Source organism: Eucyclogobius newberryi, unplaced genomic scaffold (assembly GCF_026437365.1).
Source record: "Eucyclogobius newberryi isolate DKJ021-1_F unplaced genomic scaffold, fEucNew1.0.hap1 SCAF_15, whole genome shotgun sequence".
In the NCBI taxonomy this organism is placed as follows: domain Eukaryota; kingdom Metazoa; phylum Chordata; class Actinopteri; order Gobiiformes; family Gobiidae; genus Eucyclogobius; species Eucyclogobius newberryi.
Window position 1 is genome coordinate 11,465,940 of NW_027315779.1, and position 18,610 is coordinate 11,484,549.

General features: G+C 41.8%; 1 protein-coding gene across 1 annotated transcript in view; it reads left to right on the forward strand.

Moving 5' to 3' along the window:
- The window catches only part of jade2 (jade family PHD finger 2), a 218,363-nt gene that overhangs the window by 24,040 nt on the left and 175,713 nt on the right, over positions 1-18,610 (forward strand). The window contains exons 2-3 of the mRNA XM_072445655.1: positions 643-706; positions 8,252-8,334. Coding sequence (XP_072301756.1) covers positions 643-706; positions 8,252-8,334 — 147 coding nt within the window. The remainder of the gene's footprint in view (positions 1-642; positions 707-8,251; positions 8,335-18,610) is intronic.

The window sequence follows — 18,610 nt, forward strand, 5'->3', positions numbered from 1 at the left end:
TTTATGGTTCATATCTCTGTAGTTAGTTTCTGTCACAATACATAAACACGACCATTAACCAAACCCCAAAGATGTAATTGTTGTCAGTTGAAAGCACTTTCAGACACAAGAATGATGTAAAATAAATATCATATTGGAGCAATGTAGTGTTTTCTTAAACCAAACGTTGTGTTCCTTTAGCCCGTAGCATTCCACAAGTTAGCGCCAAAGCCTTTTTAATGGGGAGAATTAGCCTCCAAACGTCAAAAACTATGAGAAAACGGGTTTTGGAGACTGAAAACCAGAAACCAAACGTTGGAGAAATAAAAAATGACAAATGAATATTCATAGTGAGTGCTTGGTTCGCAAATATAACAAACATATAAGCAACAGCAATGTATCTGCGCTGTCAACAAACCACACAATATCAGGTTTTGTTTGCTGCCTGATTAAAACAAATGGGCGTGAGTGTTTGCATAAGTACTACGTTATAAACACATCATTCTCTGAAGACTCTATTGCCCGTTCTTACGGCGGAACACTCCAGAAAAGCTGCATTGTGCCGCTTTTAACAGTGTATTGTCAAACGAGCACATTCTAACTTGCTGTTTTCCTCCCTCTCTCTCCCGTTTCCCTCCCCCGGCTCCTGTTTTTCCGTGACAGATGGAGAGCGAGAGGAAGAGGAGGAAATACTCGACGAGCAGTATAGACTCCGACACCACTGACAGTAAGTTTCTCTTCGCTGAGGGAAAGTGTCAAACGGCGCTGCACTCTCCGCTGCAGCGAGAGCTCATTAGCCCCGGTGTGAACCTAAAAAAACACACACACAAAAACTCACACACTTAGCGTTAGCGTTAGCGCCGGATACGTTTCAGGTGGAACTGTGAAGCCGGTTCGACACTGCAGAGGAACCCGGGGGGAGAGCGATAACTAGCGCTGCGCAATTCATTAATTCAAATCATCAACGATCAACTGGTGGCACTAAATAAAAGTCTGTCTTGTTTATGCTCAGCGATTACATCAAAATGAGATGATATTGGGAATGTCGTTTTGAGGATCAATTATAGTAAAGAAATCTGCAAAAAGAGCTTATTAAGCCTTCGGGGTCGACGCCCACGCCAACGCGTGTGAAAACATGGTCGGTAGCCTGTAGCATGAAAACCAAGCAACGTAGACGGCTGCCGTTGACGTCATACGGAAGTGGAGACCGGTAGCTTCGTCTGAGTGATTGTTTTATTTGAATCCACCCGATAAAACAAGTTATCATCATTTCAATTCCATTAAAAATGTGCGGAAAAATATGTGCTCTTTTCAATGCGCGTTACATTTCTTATAATAACTCTGTCGTCTTTTGTGATAAAACGAAACGGAAAAACTAACCCAGATGTTCAGAATGGAGGAACGTAAACATTAGTCACATGACAAATAGTCAAAGAGGAAGAACAAACGAGAGGAATCATGCTGTTTTTGAGTAGTTTTGGAGAGTTTTAGTATTTCAAGTATTTCATTGTCAGTAATATAGTTGTTGTGAAGCAAAATGAGGGGCACACTTCATGTTGATCAAGTTTAGACTTGGTTTAGACCTGGTTTAGTCCTGGTTTAGTCCTGGTTTAGTCCTGGTTTAGACCTGGTTTAGACCTGGTTTTGTCCTGGTTTAGTTCTGGTTTAATCCTGGTTTAGTCCTGCTTTAGTCCTGGTTTAGACCTGGTTTAGTTCTGGTTTAGTTCTGGTTTAGACCTGGTTTTGTCCTGGTTTAGTCCTGGTTTAGTCCTGGTTTAGACCTGGTTTAGACCTGCGTTAGTACTGGTTTAGTCCTGGTTTAGTCCTGGTTTAGACCTGGTTTAGACCTGCTTTAGTCCTGGTTTAGTCCTGGGTTAGTCCTGGTTTAGACCTGCTTTAGTCCTGGTTTAGTCCTGGTTTAGACCTGGTTTAGACCTGCTTTAGTCCTGGTTTAGTCCTGGTTTAGTCCTGGTTTACTTCTGGTTTAGACCTGGTTTTGTCCTGGTTTAGTCCTGGTTTAGTCCTGGTTTAGACCTGGTTTAGACCTGCGTTAGTACTGGTTTAGTCCTGGTTTAGTCCTGGTTTAGACCTGGTTTAGACCTGCTTTAGTCCTGGTTTAGACCTGGTTAAGACCTGCTTTAGTCCTGGTTTAGTCCTGGTTTAGTCCTGGTTTAGACCTGCTTTAATCCTGGTTTAATCCTGGGTTAGTCCTGGTTTAGACCTGGTTTAGTTCTGGTTTAGTCCTGGTTTAGACCTGGTTTAGTCCTGGTTTAGACCTGGTTTAGACCTGCTTTAGTCCTGGTTTAGTCCTGGTTTAGTCCTGGTTTACTTCTGGTTTAGACCTGGTTTTGTCCTGGTTTAGTCCTGGTTTAGTCCTGGTTTAGACCTGGTTTAGACCTGCGTTAGTACTGGTTTAGTCCTGGTTTAGTCCTGGTTTAGACCTGGTTTAGACCTGCTTTAGTCCTGGTTTAGTCCTGGGTTAGTCCTGGTTTAGACCTGCTTTAGTCCTGGTTTAGTCCTGGTTTAGTCCTGGTTTACTTCTGGTTTAGACCTGGTTTTGTCCTGGTTTAGTCCTGGTTTAGTCCTGGTTTAGACCTGGTTAAGACCTGCTTTAGTCCTGGTTTAGTCCTGGTTTAGTCCTGGTTTAGACCTGCTTTAATCCTGGTTTAATCCTGGGTTAGTCCTGGTTTAGACCTGGTTTAGTTCTGGTTTAGTCCTGGTTTAGACCTGGTTTAGACCTGGTTTAGACCTGATTCAGACCTGGTTTAGACCTGGTTTAGACCTAGTTTAGACCTAGTTTAGTCCTGGTTTAGACCTGGTTTAGACCTGGTTTAGACCTGGTTTAGACCTGGTTTAGTCCTGGTTTAGTCCTGGTTTAGATCTGGTTTAGACCTGTTTTAGACCTGGTTTAGACCTGGTTTAGACCTGGTTTAGACCTGGTTTAGTCCTGGTTTAGACCTGGTTTAGACCTGGTTTAGTCCTGGTTTAGTCCTGGTTTAGTCCTGGTTTAGATCTGGTTTAGACCTGTTTTAGACCTTGTTTAGACCTGGTTTAGACCAGGTCTAAAACAGGTCTAAAACAGGTCTAAACCAGGTCTAAACCAGACCAGTTGTTTATTGCTTGTACATATCACAAGAATACTTTTATATGTTCATATTTGCACCTTGTTGTTCAGTTTGAACCTTTTTAAATGCTTGGTTGAGCATGTTTGAAGGTTTTACAATGAAAAAAACATAATTTTTCTAGACGGACTTTGTGTTTTCTGTGTGTGTTTAGGTCCAGTATGTTGAAATAGTATGTCAAAGTGAAAAACTAACTAACTGATCATATAGGTGAGGTTGTGCTGAAAAAAAAGATACCCAACATTGGTCTGGTAAACATTTCTTAATGTAGTATATCAGGGCAAAATTGAAGGTACCCAAAAACGGCCAAAAAAGCTCCGGACCCCGAAGGGTTAAGAAGAATGCAAGAGAATATAAGAAATAAGAGTGTTGAACGCATTTTGAATTAGAATAGCAATCGTCTACATTATATCTCAAATGATTGAATGTCTTCATTTAAACTTACAATAGTCCTGTTTTAGACCAGGTTTAGACCTGGTTTGGACTTAGTTTGGACCTAGTTTAGACCTAATTTAGTCCTGTTTTAGTCCTGGTTTAGACCTGTTTTAGTCCTGTTTTAGACTTGTTTTAGACCTGCCTTAGACCTGCTTTAGTCCTGCTTTAGACCTGGTTTAGACCTAATTTAAACCTAGAATAGCCCTGTTTTAGACCTGTTTTAGTCCTGGTTTAGTCCTGGTTTAGTCCTGGTTTAGACCTAATTTAAACCTAGAATAGCCATGTTTTAGTCCTGTTTTAGACCTGTTTTAGACCTGCCTTAGACCTGCTTTAGTCCTGCTTTAGACCTGGTTTAGACCTAATTTAAACCTAGAATAGCCATGTTTTAGACCTGGTTTAGACCTGTTTTAGACTTGGTTTGGACCTAATGTAAACCTAGAATAGACCTGTTTTAGACCTGTTTTAGACCTGGTTTAGACCTGTTTGAGACTTTGTTGTACTCGTATGTCAGATATTCCTGTAGATGGTAATTGATGTGAAAAGTTTGTGCACCACTGGTTAAGAAAACTGATGGTCACTTTATCAACTAAATCCCACTTGTGTTTGTGCCTTTATTATTTGACAGTCAGTGGCATCTCAAGCTGAAGCTGTTATCTGGACTTTTTGTAAACTCTAACAAAGACAGTGGCATTATTAAATCTAAATGTCCAAAAAGAATGAACTATTTCTGTCAATCAATCAATAACACACTTAATTAGTAAATATTCTCTATCTAGAAGCCTTCAGTCACCATTTTCCATATTTATTTGATTATTTAATAAAAGTCTCAATGTACAACAGAAATAATCGTTTGACTTCTCAACTACTAAAATAATGGTTATTTGCAGCCAAAATGTGTGTTCAAATTTCATCTTGTAGGTGGCAAAAGGGTGTATTTGCATGGAATTTGGTGGGTAACTTCGGGCTATAAAATGACCTGTCAACAAACATTTTTGAATTAAGTTTTGAAATAGCTGTAATATTTTCTGATCCCTCGGGTGTTGAGTGCGGTGAGTAAAGTTATAAACCTGAGTTAAAGCGGATTAAATCAAGTCACGAGGTTAGAGAAGAAGCGTTGATGTCGGGAAAGTCATTTAGACTTTAGCCTGGAGCGCTAGTCTCTAGTTTAGCATCAGATTAGCATCAGATTAGCATAGCAGCTAATGGAAAATGGGTTTATTGTATATTACCTGGTATTGGTGCTTATTTTGTTTTCTGGTGCTGTAAACAAATTGACAATGATTCAATTAAATATATATATATATTTATGACATTAAGACAGGAGCCGGGTCTAATAATAATGCGTTGGCTTAATCACTTTTTTTCTGATGCTGACAGTTGGTTTATAATGTCACGCTTTATTCATGAACCAAAATGTGGATCCGATGAAGTCAATTCGATAACCTGGACGGTGTTGTTATGTCATTTTTAAGTTTGAGAGTGATTTTTTGCTTTGTTATTAGCTCGTTGTAGATGTTAGCGACGTTAGCATCACAGCACATTTATAACTGCAGAGGCTCAAAGGCAAAGCTGGAGCAGGTCCACAGACAGCAGAGAGCGACTAAATGTAAAATAACACAAGGACTATCGATATTTTGACTGATGTTAGATTTTTACAGGGCGTGGCCATGTTGGGTTGTCTAACTCGAATAAGCTTTCTGAAATGTTTTCAAGTAGGAACTGCGAGATGTGAGGCGGTTTCAGTGCGAGTTTATGATCAATCCGACCTCTGAGAACAACTGGAACACTGCAAAATAAAACAATAAAGGCAAATATAACCGCAAAAAATATAATAAAACATTTTTCTAATATTTTTCAGCCCAAATGTCCAAGTCTTCGACATGACTTTTACCTTCTTGTCTATGTTAATGTCATAACGTTGTTTCATCATCACAAACATGGAGTTGTATTCGGCTTCATCACTGTTGTCTTTAATCTTGTTTATGAGGTCGTATTCTCGGCTTCTTCTCTGAGCCTCACAAAAACGCTCGGCTTCAAATGTCTGGAGGTCTCATGTGCTGTTGAGTCCATAAATCTTCACTCGTTCTGAGCGTTTCTGCCTCAAATCACGTCAGGGCATCTATTGTTTATTTGTTTATGGTAATTCCCTCTCCTGCCAGTAGATGCTAACGACATTACCGATGCGGAAATGACTTAATGGTAATAATAATAATAATAATAATAATAACTTTTATTTATATAGCGCTTTTCAGTGACCCAAAGACGCTGACGCTAATGGTTGAAAGTTGTGTGGTTTTCAGTACAATACAAATATTGTTAGACAAACAAGAGTGTGTTTAAAGTCAAATGCAATACAAATAATGGATAATATGTGTATATATCACTCACAGGGCCGTGGGAAGGGGGGGTGCATTGGGTGCTGCAGAACCCTCTAGTGGTGACTGGCGTGAACTGCACAATCATACAATATTTTAAAAGTTGCCTAAATAATATAACTAAAGGTTTTAATCTTTAAAATATAATACTACCAATTCAATTTAAGTTACCTTTATCTTGTTTGTTTGGAAATTCTGTTTTGTTTCATCCTTTTGGTGTGATCAGCGCCGCAAGTGAGTAGGAACTAATGTGTGGCCTATGTGCGCAATTTTACCAACATTTCTTTGCGATTAAATCGCTTGGAGGGCGCCGCGTGCTTTGGTCCTTGGGCCTTTTATGTTTAACTTATCTTCTGTGAGTGTTAACAAAGTCAACAAAGCTTGTAAGTGTCTCCCGTCTGACTTAACTAGGGATGTCCCGATCCGATCACGTGAATCGGGCCTGATCACGTGGTTTCAGACTCGATCGAAATCGGACGTCACATCGCGCCACTGATCGGATATGAATTTTACTTTTATTAATTTGATCAGTGCTGTACATTTCAAGCTTATTATTAGTCTCTCACCTCCGTATGAGGTGATCGCGCCTCGGCGCATGAATGGATCGCAATTACGGCAGTAAACTTTAGTTTTGTTATGCGCCGTGCGATCCTGCCACAGCAGAGCGTATCACACAGATTAAGGAAAAATGCACAATAACTGTGGCATCAACAAGCAATGGATTGATGGAATTTTGCACAACAAATGCTGCTAATATGAAGAAAGCCATGGGTGAGACGACGTGTTTGGGCGAGGGCGTCATCACCATTCCGGAGCACAGACACGGGGAGCGGAGTGCAGAGTGCGGGCTGATAGTGCGGCGTGATAGACGGCGTGATAGACATCGTGGCGACCGCGAGGATCAGAGCACTCGCCCCTGGCTTACTCTCGACTCGAAGACATTCAGACGGATTTCATCAAGAAATGTTGGATTTGTGCAGTTTTAAAAATGTGTTATGAAAGTATCGGATCGGGACTCGGTATCGGCAGATACTCAAAATCAGATGACTCGGAATCGGATCGAGGCCAATAAAACCTGATCGGGACATCCCTAGACTTAACGCTTATAACATGTGTTAAGAGGAGAAGGCAGGAAATGCTTCTGTGCACCCAATGAACGATCGGGTGGATTTTTTCAAAACACACTCAGCTTTGCTCTGCCAGTCCTGATAAAGATAGACTATTGTGTCCAGGAGTTATTGAATCAAGCCTACTTCAACCAAGGTCGGCCCACATTGTACACGTGGGCCTATAATACCTCGTTCTAGGTCTTTATTCTCAGCAATCCCCAAACTTTGTTCCCACGCTTTGATCTCTCGCACGTATGACCTGTAATGATATTACGCAGCCGGAACATAGAGTCCATATGAGCGATGGGAGACATACTGGTTCCAGTTAATTACCATTAAATTGTGCATTAACGAGCGCGTAAAGGAGCAAAGTGACCACGCTGCTTAAGATGATATGTATGCTGCTGTTTCTCACACAGATACCTTGAGAAAAGTGCATTCTCTCTTTGATCGGGCGACGTTCACGCTGGAGCTCTCGAGGCTCGATTCAGATTTTATTTTCACCCCCAAATCCGCGAAGTTGGGATTTTGCACGCTGCCAATCAAACGTGACTCAAATCAGTTTCCATGTGTGAACGCAGCAGGACCGGAATTGTGCAACGTGGAGAGGAAACGGCACAGAACCCGGAGTCGTGCTCACGAGACGGACCGTAAAGAGGACGCGCCATTTGTCAATAAAGTCTTTATCGTCGGGCACATTTTACGATCGCAATTCAGTTCAAAACGTCACTTATTTTGCACTTGCTGTTATTGTCTGGCAGGTGTTTTTGTTGGTTTAATCCGTTTAATTACCGTATTTTTGGCGAGTTCAGACTGCAGTCGCTTTGCCAAAGATCAGATTCAAATCGGACTCGGCGCCACATGTAAAAGTGTCTTGGGAAAAACATCTGATCCACGTTCGGGCAAATAAAATAAATCCGATTCGACCTGCAGCGTGAACAAAGCTGGTGGTCTATTCTAAATACAAAAAAACGTTCAAAACCGACGGCAAAAAGAGCTCACGGAAAATGAACTGAAGAGGGCAGAACGTGATATTTCTGCACTTTTCTTTGCTTATTTTTTCTCGTGTCAGTCAGACAATTTGAGATCATTTGTTCCACAACAGAATACATCGGAATAAACAAGTGACGTCACGCTACGGCACAGTATTTTGCACGACGACGACGCGTACGGATTTATACATCATCGCCGTTCTGTTCTGTTCACTGATCCGCCCCTGTTTTTCCTTCAGGTCCGGTGACGTCGTGGCCCTGCTCCAAGACCACCGGCACCAGCAGCACATGGGTCCTACGGCCGCACAAGAAGCCCTCCGAGGTGAGTGTCCTTGACCAGCCGCAGGCGCAGATACGTAGACTTCTGCCGTCGGTTTGATGGTTTCGGTGCGTTTCCATCCGGTCCTCGTAGACGCAGTGTTTCTTTAAAAGTGTGATATCCTGTTTGGCCTTGAAAGCGTGATGAAGTCCAAGATGGTTGAGATTGTCGTAAGAAGGAACGTCCCGATGTCGAATGTTACTGTGACGATTATTGTGGGGAAAAAAACGACTCAATTATTGAGGCCAAACAACGGTGGAATCTTCCATTTTCTTTCATTCTCGAGGTCTGATGTGTGACTGTTCCTCAAGTTTGTGACCGGCATAATGACATTTAACTCTCTGAAAGACAAAATATAGTTAAATGTGACCAAAAACTGCCAGATAAAAAGCGTATTTACCTTAAGGGCTATTTTTTGGACGCGAGATTGAATTAGAAATACTTAATTTTGCTTCTAAAATGGTAACGATTATTCATTCTTGGTTCTCACGATTATATTCTGGTCTGAATATTCACGGTTATTGATAAACGTAATAATCGTGACATTCCTAATTGTAATTTCCTCACAGATGTCGAGATTCTTTAGATTCAAATCAAATCAAATCAAATCAATTTATTTTTGTAAGGCCCAAAATCACAACAACAGTTGCCTCTGAGGGCCACAGGGAGAAATGAATCAACAATGTCTGTGGTGGCGATGAAGTCAGACAATGTCTGTGGTGGCGAGGGACGATGTCCCAGGGTCCTCTGTCCTTAGACTCTCCTTCTCGGCCAGGAAAAACTACAAAAAAAAACCTCTTTGGGAAAAAAGCGTAGAAACCCGGAGGAGTTCCAGTGAAGGAGAGATCTGACTCTCACAGACGGACAGACGGACACGAGGAGACTGGAGCTGGACCCACTCTTCAGGCAGATGAGGGACCGACTGAGGCGAACTGGACCCACTCTTCAGGCAGATGAGGGACCGACTGAGGCGAACTGGACCCACTCCTCAGGCAGATGAGGGACCGACTGAGTCGAGCTGGACCCACTCTTCAGGCAGATGAGGGACCGACTGAGGCGAACTGGACCCACTCTTCAGGCAGATGAGGGACCGACTGAGGCGAACTGGACCCACTCTTCAGGCAGATGAGGGACCGTCTGAGTCGAGCTGGACCCACTCTTCAGGCAGATGAGGGACCGTCCACACAGGGCAGGGACCACTTCACCAGGAGAGGGACATCTGGGTCCACAGGTCCTTAGGAGTGAGAGAAAGAAAAAGAAGGCGGTGAACAGTTTGCAAGTGGAATTAAAAAATAAATATTGTTTGATAGCATAAGTAGTCAGAAGAAGAGGATAGTGCTCAAGCTGTCATACTTCCCCCAGCACAGTTACTCCTAGGGCAGCGCAGATTCATCAATAATTTACGAATATTTTGGTCAGGGCTGAAGCAAGTGAACTGATTATTTAGAAACGTAATCGTCAACTAATTTGGTGATGGAAAATAATAATTATCCTGATTATGCGCACACTTCAGGCCTTGCCATGTGCCATGAAAATAAGTCTTATTGCGCAAACAAAGCAAGAATAGCACCGGGATGACATTGGAAACATTTGTATTTTGTGTTTCTGTAATTATACTCCATCAAGATGTCTTATAGCAGCATTAATTAAACTCGATGTAATGGGTTTGACGCACATTTGACTAAAACGCAGTGAACACCATTATACTTCAGATTTGACTTAACATTTTGCCTGTTTGTCCCCAGTTTATAAAGTTTATCATTGTACTTCCTGGTTGGACATGAACAGAAAATATGACATAGGGCAGATATAATTCCACAGCTGTTACCTAGCAACCAGACCAAAACCCACACAAAACTCACATAAATGACACAACAGTTCTGATCTGACACACAATAATACCATATGACGCCTTTATTTTGCTGAATGATGGTTTAAACTGTCAGAAAAGTGTGTCATTGAAGTGTAAACTCTGTGCGACTGTGCGACACAGTGTCTCTGTGTCGCACACTGATGACATCACAGAGGGATTCAGCTCGACTTCCTGTCATTTTTAACTTTTATTTTTCAAATTCCCCTCACAAACTGAATCTGAACAGAAGTAAAACTATGATAAATATTTACCACAGGTGCCCTCCCACCAGACAAAGTAGAAAAAAAACGGAGAACATGTCATACGAACTTTAAGATTTATCTGAGTCAAATTTAGCAAAAAAAAATCGATTCATTGAATTGATCACTAGACTGAAAAAATAATATTCAGTTGAAGCCCTAATTCAGGCCACAATATAATCAAAAAGACTAAAACAAAATCATAATTGCGAGAATCTTCCTGGCATGATTACGTCATTTAAATTCACGTAATTTAAATTCAATCTATAGACCATAAGATGTGACGTGCTTTTTTATCCGGGCGTTCGTCTCATAAACTTTACTTTGTCATTCATGAAGTTCAATGTCCTAAAGCCGGTCACAAACCAGAAGAACGATGATCTAACAGAAGGATTAAGGATTTCACAGTTATAGTCACAGTTATTGTAGCGGCGAATCGTGAAAACGTTTCTTCTCACAATAATCTTATTCATATCGTGACATATTTCAGTCGCTATTGGTTGTATGCACTAACCTGCCCCCTGGTGGTTGCTAGGAACATTACACCCATAACGTCAGCACAGACTTGACTTTATTGAGAGTGTGTGTAGAATATATTCCACACACGCTCTCTAATGATATTTCTGCAGCGCACCCTATCTGTCATCAGGTGTAGTGTTCTGTGTCTAGTGTTCTAATCTTCTAGTGTTCTTGTGTTCGAGTGTTCGAGTGTTCTAGTGTTCTAATGTTCTAGTGTTCTTGTGTTCTTGTGTTCTTGTGTTCTTGTGTTCTTGTGTTCTAGTGTTCTAGTGTTCTAGTGTTCAAGTGTTCTAGTGTTCTAGTGTTCTAGTGTTCTTGTGTTCTTGTGTTCTTGTGTTCTTGTGTTCTTGTGTTCTTGTGTTCGAGTGTTCTAGTGTTCTAGTGTTCTAGTGTTCTTGTGTTCTTGTGTTCTTGTGTTCTTGTGTTCTTGTGTTCTAGTGCTCTTGAGTTCTTGTGTTCTCGAGTGTACGAGTGTACGAGTGTACGAGTGTTCTTGTGTTCTCGAGTGTTCGAGTGTTCGAGTGTTCTTGTGTTCTTGTGTTCTTGTGTTCTTGTGTTCTTGTGTTCTTGTGTTCTAGTGTTCTAGTGTTCTAGTGTTCTAGTGTTCTTGTGTTCTCGAGTGCTCGAGTGCTCGAGTGCTCGAGTGCTCGAGTGCTCGAGTGCTCGAGTGTTCTTGTGTTCTAGTGTTCTAGTGTTCTAGTGTTCTAGTGTTCTAGTGTTCTAGTGTTCTTGTGTTCTTGTGTTCTTGTGTTCTAGTGTTCTAGTGTTCTTGTGTTCTAGTGTTCTTGTGTTCTTGTGTTCTTGTGTTCTAGTGTTCTAGTGTTCTTGTGTTCTTGTGTTCTTGTGTTCTTGTGTTCTAGTGTTCTAGTGTTCTAGTGTTCTAGTGTTCTAGTGTTCTTGTGTTCTTGTGTTCTAGTGTTCTAGTGTTCTAGTGTTCTAGTGTTCTAGTGTTCTTGTGTTCTTGTGTTCTAGTGTTCTAGTGTTCTAGTGTTCTAGTGTTCTTGTGTTCTTGTGTTCTTGAGTGTTCTTGTGTTCTTGAGTGTTCTTGTGTTCTTGAGTGTTCTTGTGTTCTTGTGTTCTTGTGTTCTTGTGTTCTTGAGTGCTCTTGTGTTCTTGTGTTCTCGAGTGTACGAGTGTACGAGTGTACGAGTGTTCTTGTGTTCTCGAGTGTTCGAGTGTTCTTGTGTTCTTGTGTTCTTGTGTTCTTGTGTTCTAGTGTTCTAGTGTTCTAGTGTTCTAGTGTTCTTGTGTTCTTGTGTTCTTGTGTTCTTGAGTGCTCTTGTGTTCTTGTGTTCTCGAGTGTACGAGTGTACGAGTGTACGAGTGTACGAGTGTTCTTGTGTTCTCGAGTGTTCGAGTGTTCGAGTGTTCTAGTGTTCTTGTGTTCTTGTGTTCTTGTGTTCTTGTGTTCTCGAGTGCTCGAGTGCTCGAGTGCTCGAGTGCTCGAGTGTTCGAGTGTTCGAGTGTTCTTGTGTTCTAGTGTTCTAGTGTTCTAGTGTTCTAGTGTTCTTGTGTTCTTGTGTTCTTGTGTTCTAGTGTTCTAGTGTTCTAGTGTTCTAGTGTTCTAGTGTTCTTGTGTTCTTGTGTTCTTGTGTTCTAGTGTTCTAGTGTTCTAGTGTTCTAGTGTTCTAGTGTTCTTGTGTTCTTGTGTTCTAGTGTTCTAGTGTTCTAGTGTTCTAGTGTTCTTGTGTTCTTGTGTTCTTGTGTTCTTGTGTTCTTGTGTTCTAGTGTTCTAGTGTTCTTGTGTTCTTGTGTTCTTGTGTTCTTGTGTTCTAGTGTTCTTGTGTTCTTGTGTTCTTGTGTTCTTGTGTTCTAGTGTTCTAGTGTTCTAGTGTTCTTGTGTTCTTGTGTTCTTGTGTTCTAGTGTTCTAGTGTTCTAGTGTTCTTGTGTTCTAGTGTTCTAGTGTTCTAGTGTTCTAGTGTTCTAGTGTTCTAGTGTTCTTGTGTTCTTGTGTTCTTGTGTGTTCTTGAGTGTTCTTGAGTGTTCTTGAGTGTTCTTGTGTTCTTGAGTGTTCTTGTGTTCTTGAGTGTTCTTGAGTGTTCTTGTGTTCTTGTGTTCTTGAGTGCTCTTGTGTTCTTGTGTTCTCGAGTGTACGAGTGTACGAGTGTACGAGTGTTCTTGTGTTCTCGAGTGTTCGAGTGTTCTTGTGTTCTTGTGTTCTTGTGTTCTTGTGTTCTAGTGTTCTAGTGTTCTAGTGTTCTAGTGTTCTAGTGTTCTTGTGTTCTTGTGTTCTTGTGTTCTTGTGTTCTTGTGTTCTTGTGTTCTTGAGTGCTCTTGTGTTCTTGTGTTCTCGAGTGTACGAGTGTACGAGTGTACGAGTGTACGAGTGTACGAGTGTTCTTGTGTTCTCGAGTGTTCGAGTGTTCGAGTGTTCTAGTGTTCTTGTGTTCTTGTGTTCTTGTGTTCTTGTGTTCTAGTGTTCTAGTGTTCTAGTGTTCTAGTGTTCTAGTGTTCTAGTGTTCTTGTGTTCTTGTGTTCTTGTGTTCTCGAGTGCTCGAGTGCTCGAGTGCTCGAGTGCTCGAGTGTTCGAGTGTTCGAGTGTTCTAGTGTTCTAGTGTTCTAGTGTTCTAGTGTTCTAGTGTTCTTGTGTTCTTGTGTTCTTGTGTTCTTGTGTTCTAGTGTTCTAGTGTTCTAGTGTTCTAGTGTTCTAGTGTTCTTGTGTTCTTGTGTTCTAGTGTTCTAGTGTTCTAGTGTTCTAGTGTTCTTGTGTTCTAGTGTTCTAGTGTTCTAGTGTTCTAGTGTTCTTGTGTTCTAGTGTTCTAGTGTTCTAGTGTTCTTGTGTTCTTGTGTTCTTGTGTTCTTGTGTTCTTGTGTTCTTGTGTTCTAGTGTTCTAGTGTTCTAGTGTTCTTGTGTTCTTGTGTTCTTGTGTTCTAGTGTTCTAGTGTTCTAGTGTTCTAGTGTTCTAGTGTTCTAGTGTTCTTGTGTTCTAGTGTTCTAGTGTTCTAGTGTTCTAGTGTTCTAGTGTTCTAGTGTTCTTGTGTTCTTGTGTTCTTGTGTTCTTGTGTTCTTGTGTTCTTGTGTTCTTGTGTTCTTGAGTGTTCTTGAGTGTTCTTGAGTGTTCTTGTGTTCTTGAGTGTTCTTGTGTTCTTGAGTGTTCTTGTGTTCTTGAGTGTTCTTGAGTGTTCTTGTGTTCTTGTGTTCGAGTGTTCGAGTGTTCTTGAGTGTTCTTGTGTTCTTGAGTGTTCTTGAGTGTTCTTGTGTTCTTGAGTGTTCTTGTGTTCTTGAGTGTTCTTGTGTTCTTGAGTGTTCTTGTGTTCTTGAGTGTTCTTGTGTTCTTGAGTGTTCTTGAGTGTTCTTGTGTTCTTGAGTGTTCTTGTGTTCTTGAGTGTTCTTGAGTGTTCGAGTGGACTTGTAAGTTGTTGATTGACCGACTAATCATGACTACTTGATTATAAAAAATAGCAGTAGTTGTATTTTGATCGTTGTACTAGTTATTTGGACTCAACAGACTCTAAAACACACACGAAAAGACCTTTTATAACATGACTAAATCAGTTCATAAATAGTCTTTGTTTGGAAGCCTTCAGTCGTCATATTACCATATTTTATTTGGTTGAAAATGTACTTAAATGTGTCAATGTGCAACAGAAATAATCGGTCTGCGTTGTCCCAGTCAACCAACATTTTCATTATTCGATTAATGACACTTTTTATGGACGGCAGAGGAAACGAGAAGACACAAAGTGAGTTAGCTGGATTTGGACTTTTTTTGAGCAGGTTTTTTTTTATACTTTAATGGTGTTAGTGTTCGAACACTCTTCTTCACTTTTGTGTGTATTTTTGGTCAGATACATGGTCAGATTATAGCAGCTCTTGTTGCACTGAAACACAGAAACGTTGATGCGTTTCAGTCCAATATTATGGATTTATAAAGTTGGTCAATAAAACCAGGAACTTCTTATTTATAGCGCAGAAGAAGAGGAACTGAAATGATCCAAAAGGAAATTGCATAACATTTCAGTGGCTATTTTAAACCTTGGACAAACGTAACTATTAAAGTAGGCATTTAACTTTCGCTGTTGAGTTTCACGCTTTAACTTCCCTTTCCAAACTAAACGCTGCCGTCTGCGTCACCTCACAGCTGTGTCCAAGGCCCACTCGAAACGGGAAGGTACCAATTTAGATCCCACTTTAGTCCCGGTCCTCGGTCCCCAAGGCTCAACCACAAGGTCCAGAGGAGGACTGGAATCTGGCCTAATCCAGTTTGAAAACACGGCTCTAAATCCACAGAGGTCGGTGATCCTGCCCTGTCATCTCTGTTTTTAAACTACTTATACCAAAATAACTGAATTAACAAAGATGCCAGGGCTGAATTATGTAGGAAAAATATAGTATTAGAAATGTATTTGGAATTATTATTGGCCTCTGTTCAAAGTTCACTTTTAAACGTGTCTGTGAGAACTGACAAAAAGGCTGAAATAGGTCCGACAAAACTATGAAAATAATGATGTCCAGTTTAGCTATTGTTTTACACTGCCAAGTTTCAACTGAATCTACTGTAATCATCTTTGTTACCCTGACATCCCTGTACTGGGCCATAGAAATCGTCTTGTCACTGATGAGTATCTGATGAGCATCTGCCTGTACCGTTTCCTGACCATGGCCTCAGAATACTGGTAAATCCTGTTTAAAGAGGGATTCTCCTTAACTCCTCCTCCAAACTGTCTCATCTCCTGCTCATGTGCGTGTCTTCTGTGCAGTGGCCGTTTAGTCTCACCCAATGTGTGCGTCGCTCTTTACCACTTTCCTCACCGTGTCGGACTGAACACACAACATTGCTCTGTTCTCGCGTGGACACCTCGTCCTTAGACCCGCTCTGATTGGCTGCGCCCGGGTGGTCCGCCCCAGTTTCCCTTTCGCCGTCTGGGAAAAGCTCTTCTAAAGCTGCGCCTGAAAATGCACGCACTGTAGATGTTATCGACGCACCAAAGCGTCTGCAATGGTTAGATTATAACACCGACTTCCTCTTTTTGCATTGTGAAAATCGGGTACCGCAGCTTTGATAACGGTTATGAGATTGTTGCCACCGATGCAGATGATTATGTGTTTATTTATTTGATTACGTGTTGATGGACGGGCCTTGGATACAGCGATAAAATAAGAACAAGAACCCAATCGAGAGAATCATTTTTGTTCACCCCCGTCATAAGTTCGAGGCAGGAAAAGTACCAAACACGATATATTGAGGCTGTGGAGCTTTCGAAACTGAGATGACGGCGCGTTCGATGGCGTTTGGTGATTTCCAGCTCTTCGACTTGACACCTGCTGCTCTCAGAATGAGCTGGCGACCTCCAGGAACTCACAGATCTGAGAGTGACAGTTGGAGCGTGGGCCTGACGCTGTGGACGCAGTTTCGGGCTCAGTTTGTCTCTTTTTGATCACGAGTAATTCGCCTGATGATGATATTTCACTTCTTGAACGTTGTGAAAGCTCTGCTCGATGTCGGCGGGATCAAAGGTTCGAAAGGTTGTCGTAAGAAAGTCGGTCGATCCGCTGAAACGTCTGGAGTTTAGACACGTCATGCGTTATGATTAACTGGCTGTTAAATCATCCAAACAAAGGTGTAAAGTAATATTTCGGCGCTTTGCTGGTCAATTTGACAGTTCTTTATGTGACGTTTGAACCTCCACAAAGACGCGCACAGGCACATTTTTGCTCATTTCTGATGGATTGTAAAGATTGGGACTGCACGATATCGGAAAACGTTACAATATGCAATACGACCACGAGAAAATACAATGATTCTGTTCTTACTGAAATGAAAATCGACAGTCAAACGCTTGTCAAACTAAAAAAAACTAACTAAAACCCAGACTAATTCAAGGCTATTAAAAAAAAAAAAAACTTAAATAAAATCCGATGGAGGTTCTTGATTTTACTGCGATATATTTAGTTTGTTATAGTTTGTATCAACGCTTTTGAAATTATCCAAACATACAGAGATGGAAGGACTCGTTATTCTTGATGAGCAGCACAAATTTAATATTTTTTTAAATGATCAAAACGTGTACAATGCCATTCAAGGCATTTCAAGTTTAAAAGAAAATGGCACAAGCTCGGCAATATCCATCCATCCATCCATTTTCTGCCACTTTATCCGGGGCCGGGTCGCGGGGGCAGCAGTCTGAGCAAGGACTCCCATACTTCCCTCTCCCCAGACACTTCCTCTAACTCCTCCGGGGGGATCCCGAGGCGTTCCCAGGCCAGCCCAGCCTTCCCGGTGGGACATGCCTGAAACACCTCCCCAGGGAGGCGCCCAGGAGGCATCGGGAACAGATACCCAAGCCACCTCAGCTGGCTCCTCTCGACGTGGAGGAGCAGCGGCTCTACTCCGAGCTCCCCCCGTGTGGCCGAGCTCCTCACCTTATCTCTAAGGGAGCGCCCAGCCACACGGCGGAGGAAACTCATTTCGACCGCTTGTATCCGCGATCTTGTTCTTTGGGTCACTACCCAAAGCTCATGACCATAGGTGAGGGTAGGAACGGTAAATCGAGAGCTTTGCTTTTCGACTCAGCTCCTCCTTCACCACAACAGTCCGATGCAGCGACTGCATCACTGCAGCCGCTGCACCGATCCGCCTGTCCATCTCACGCTCCATCCTTCCCTCACTCGTGAACAAGACCCCGAGATACTTGAACTCCTCCACTTGGGGCAAGGACACCCCACCCACCTGGAGAGGGCAAGCCACCTTTTTCCGGCAATATTAAAAATCTAAAAGTGTTGGTTTTATTATAAGTGATTAAATCATTCCTGTTTCTGCTAAAGACAAACTTCAATGATTTAAAGCATTCGACTAAATATTTGAGCAAAAACGTGTGTAGTTTCTTTATGGAATTTCCCCATCACAATAATAAGATCGACTATTTCAGAAACGTTGCAGTCGACATTGTCCATGAAGTAAATAATATCTTTTGATGTGAAACTGCATATTTGAACGTTCGATATCCAGTTGTGGATTGATTGAAGTGCAAAGTTCTGGATCAAATTAAAGCGTCTGTTCACATTCTCCTTCAGGATAAATACCAGATATAATCTTTTACTTTGGGTGCAAAAGGATGTGATGAATATAAACATTCGGCTTCTTTCTGAAAGGCGTTTCAAGGTCCTGTGCTGGTGTTGAAGTTGGTAAGCGGCGCTATACTTCACTTGTTTGTGTTCTCGCTAATTGCTTTGACCTCTAAGTTCAATGTTGTTCCAGGTCCTGACCTTTGACCTTTGACTTGTTAAACATGCCTCAGCAGTTTGAAGGCTCAGTCTGAAATGAGAGCTGTTGTTTTAACTGAGCCCCGTAAAATGATCGTTTGTCAAGCCTCCGTGCGGCTGTCGGCATTTTGTTTAGTCGACTAAGGCCAAGAAGAAAAAGTTGTGTGTTTCCGGTCACCCAACCGACCTGAATTTCAAAATAATGAAAACCCGACCTTAAACATTTTATCGCATAAATTATTTACTGGCCGTACGTTTCGAGAATGTCAAATTGGGAGAGCGAATCCAAAAGCTGCAGGAAAAAAATCATCCGTGGGGATCGTAAGATATGAAAATCGCCGCACTTTTGATATGTTTCGTTTTACCTACGGGCGCTTCCATGTTTGCAGAAGCAACCTGCGCAGATGCTCATATTTGGCCGCCATGGCGGGGGCGATATTCAC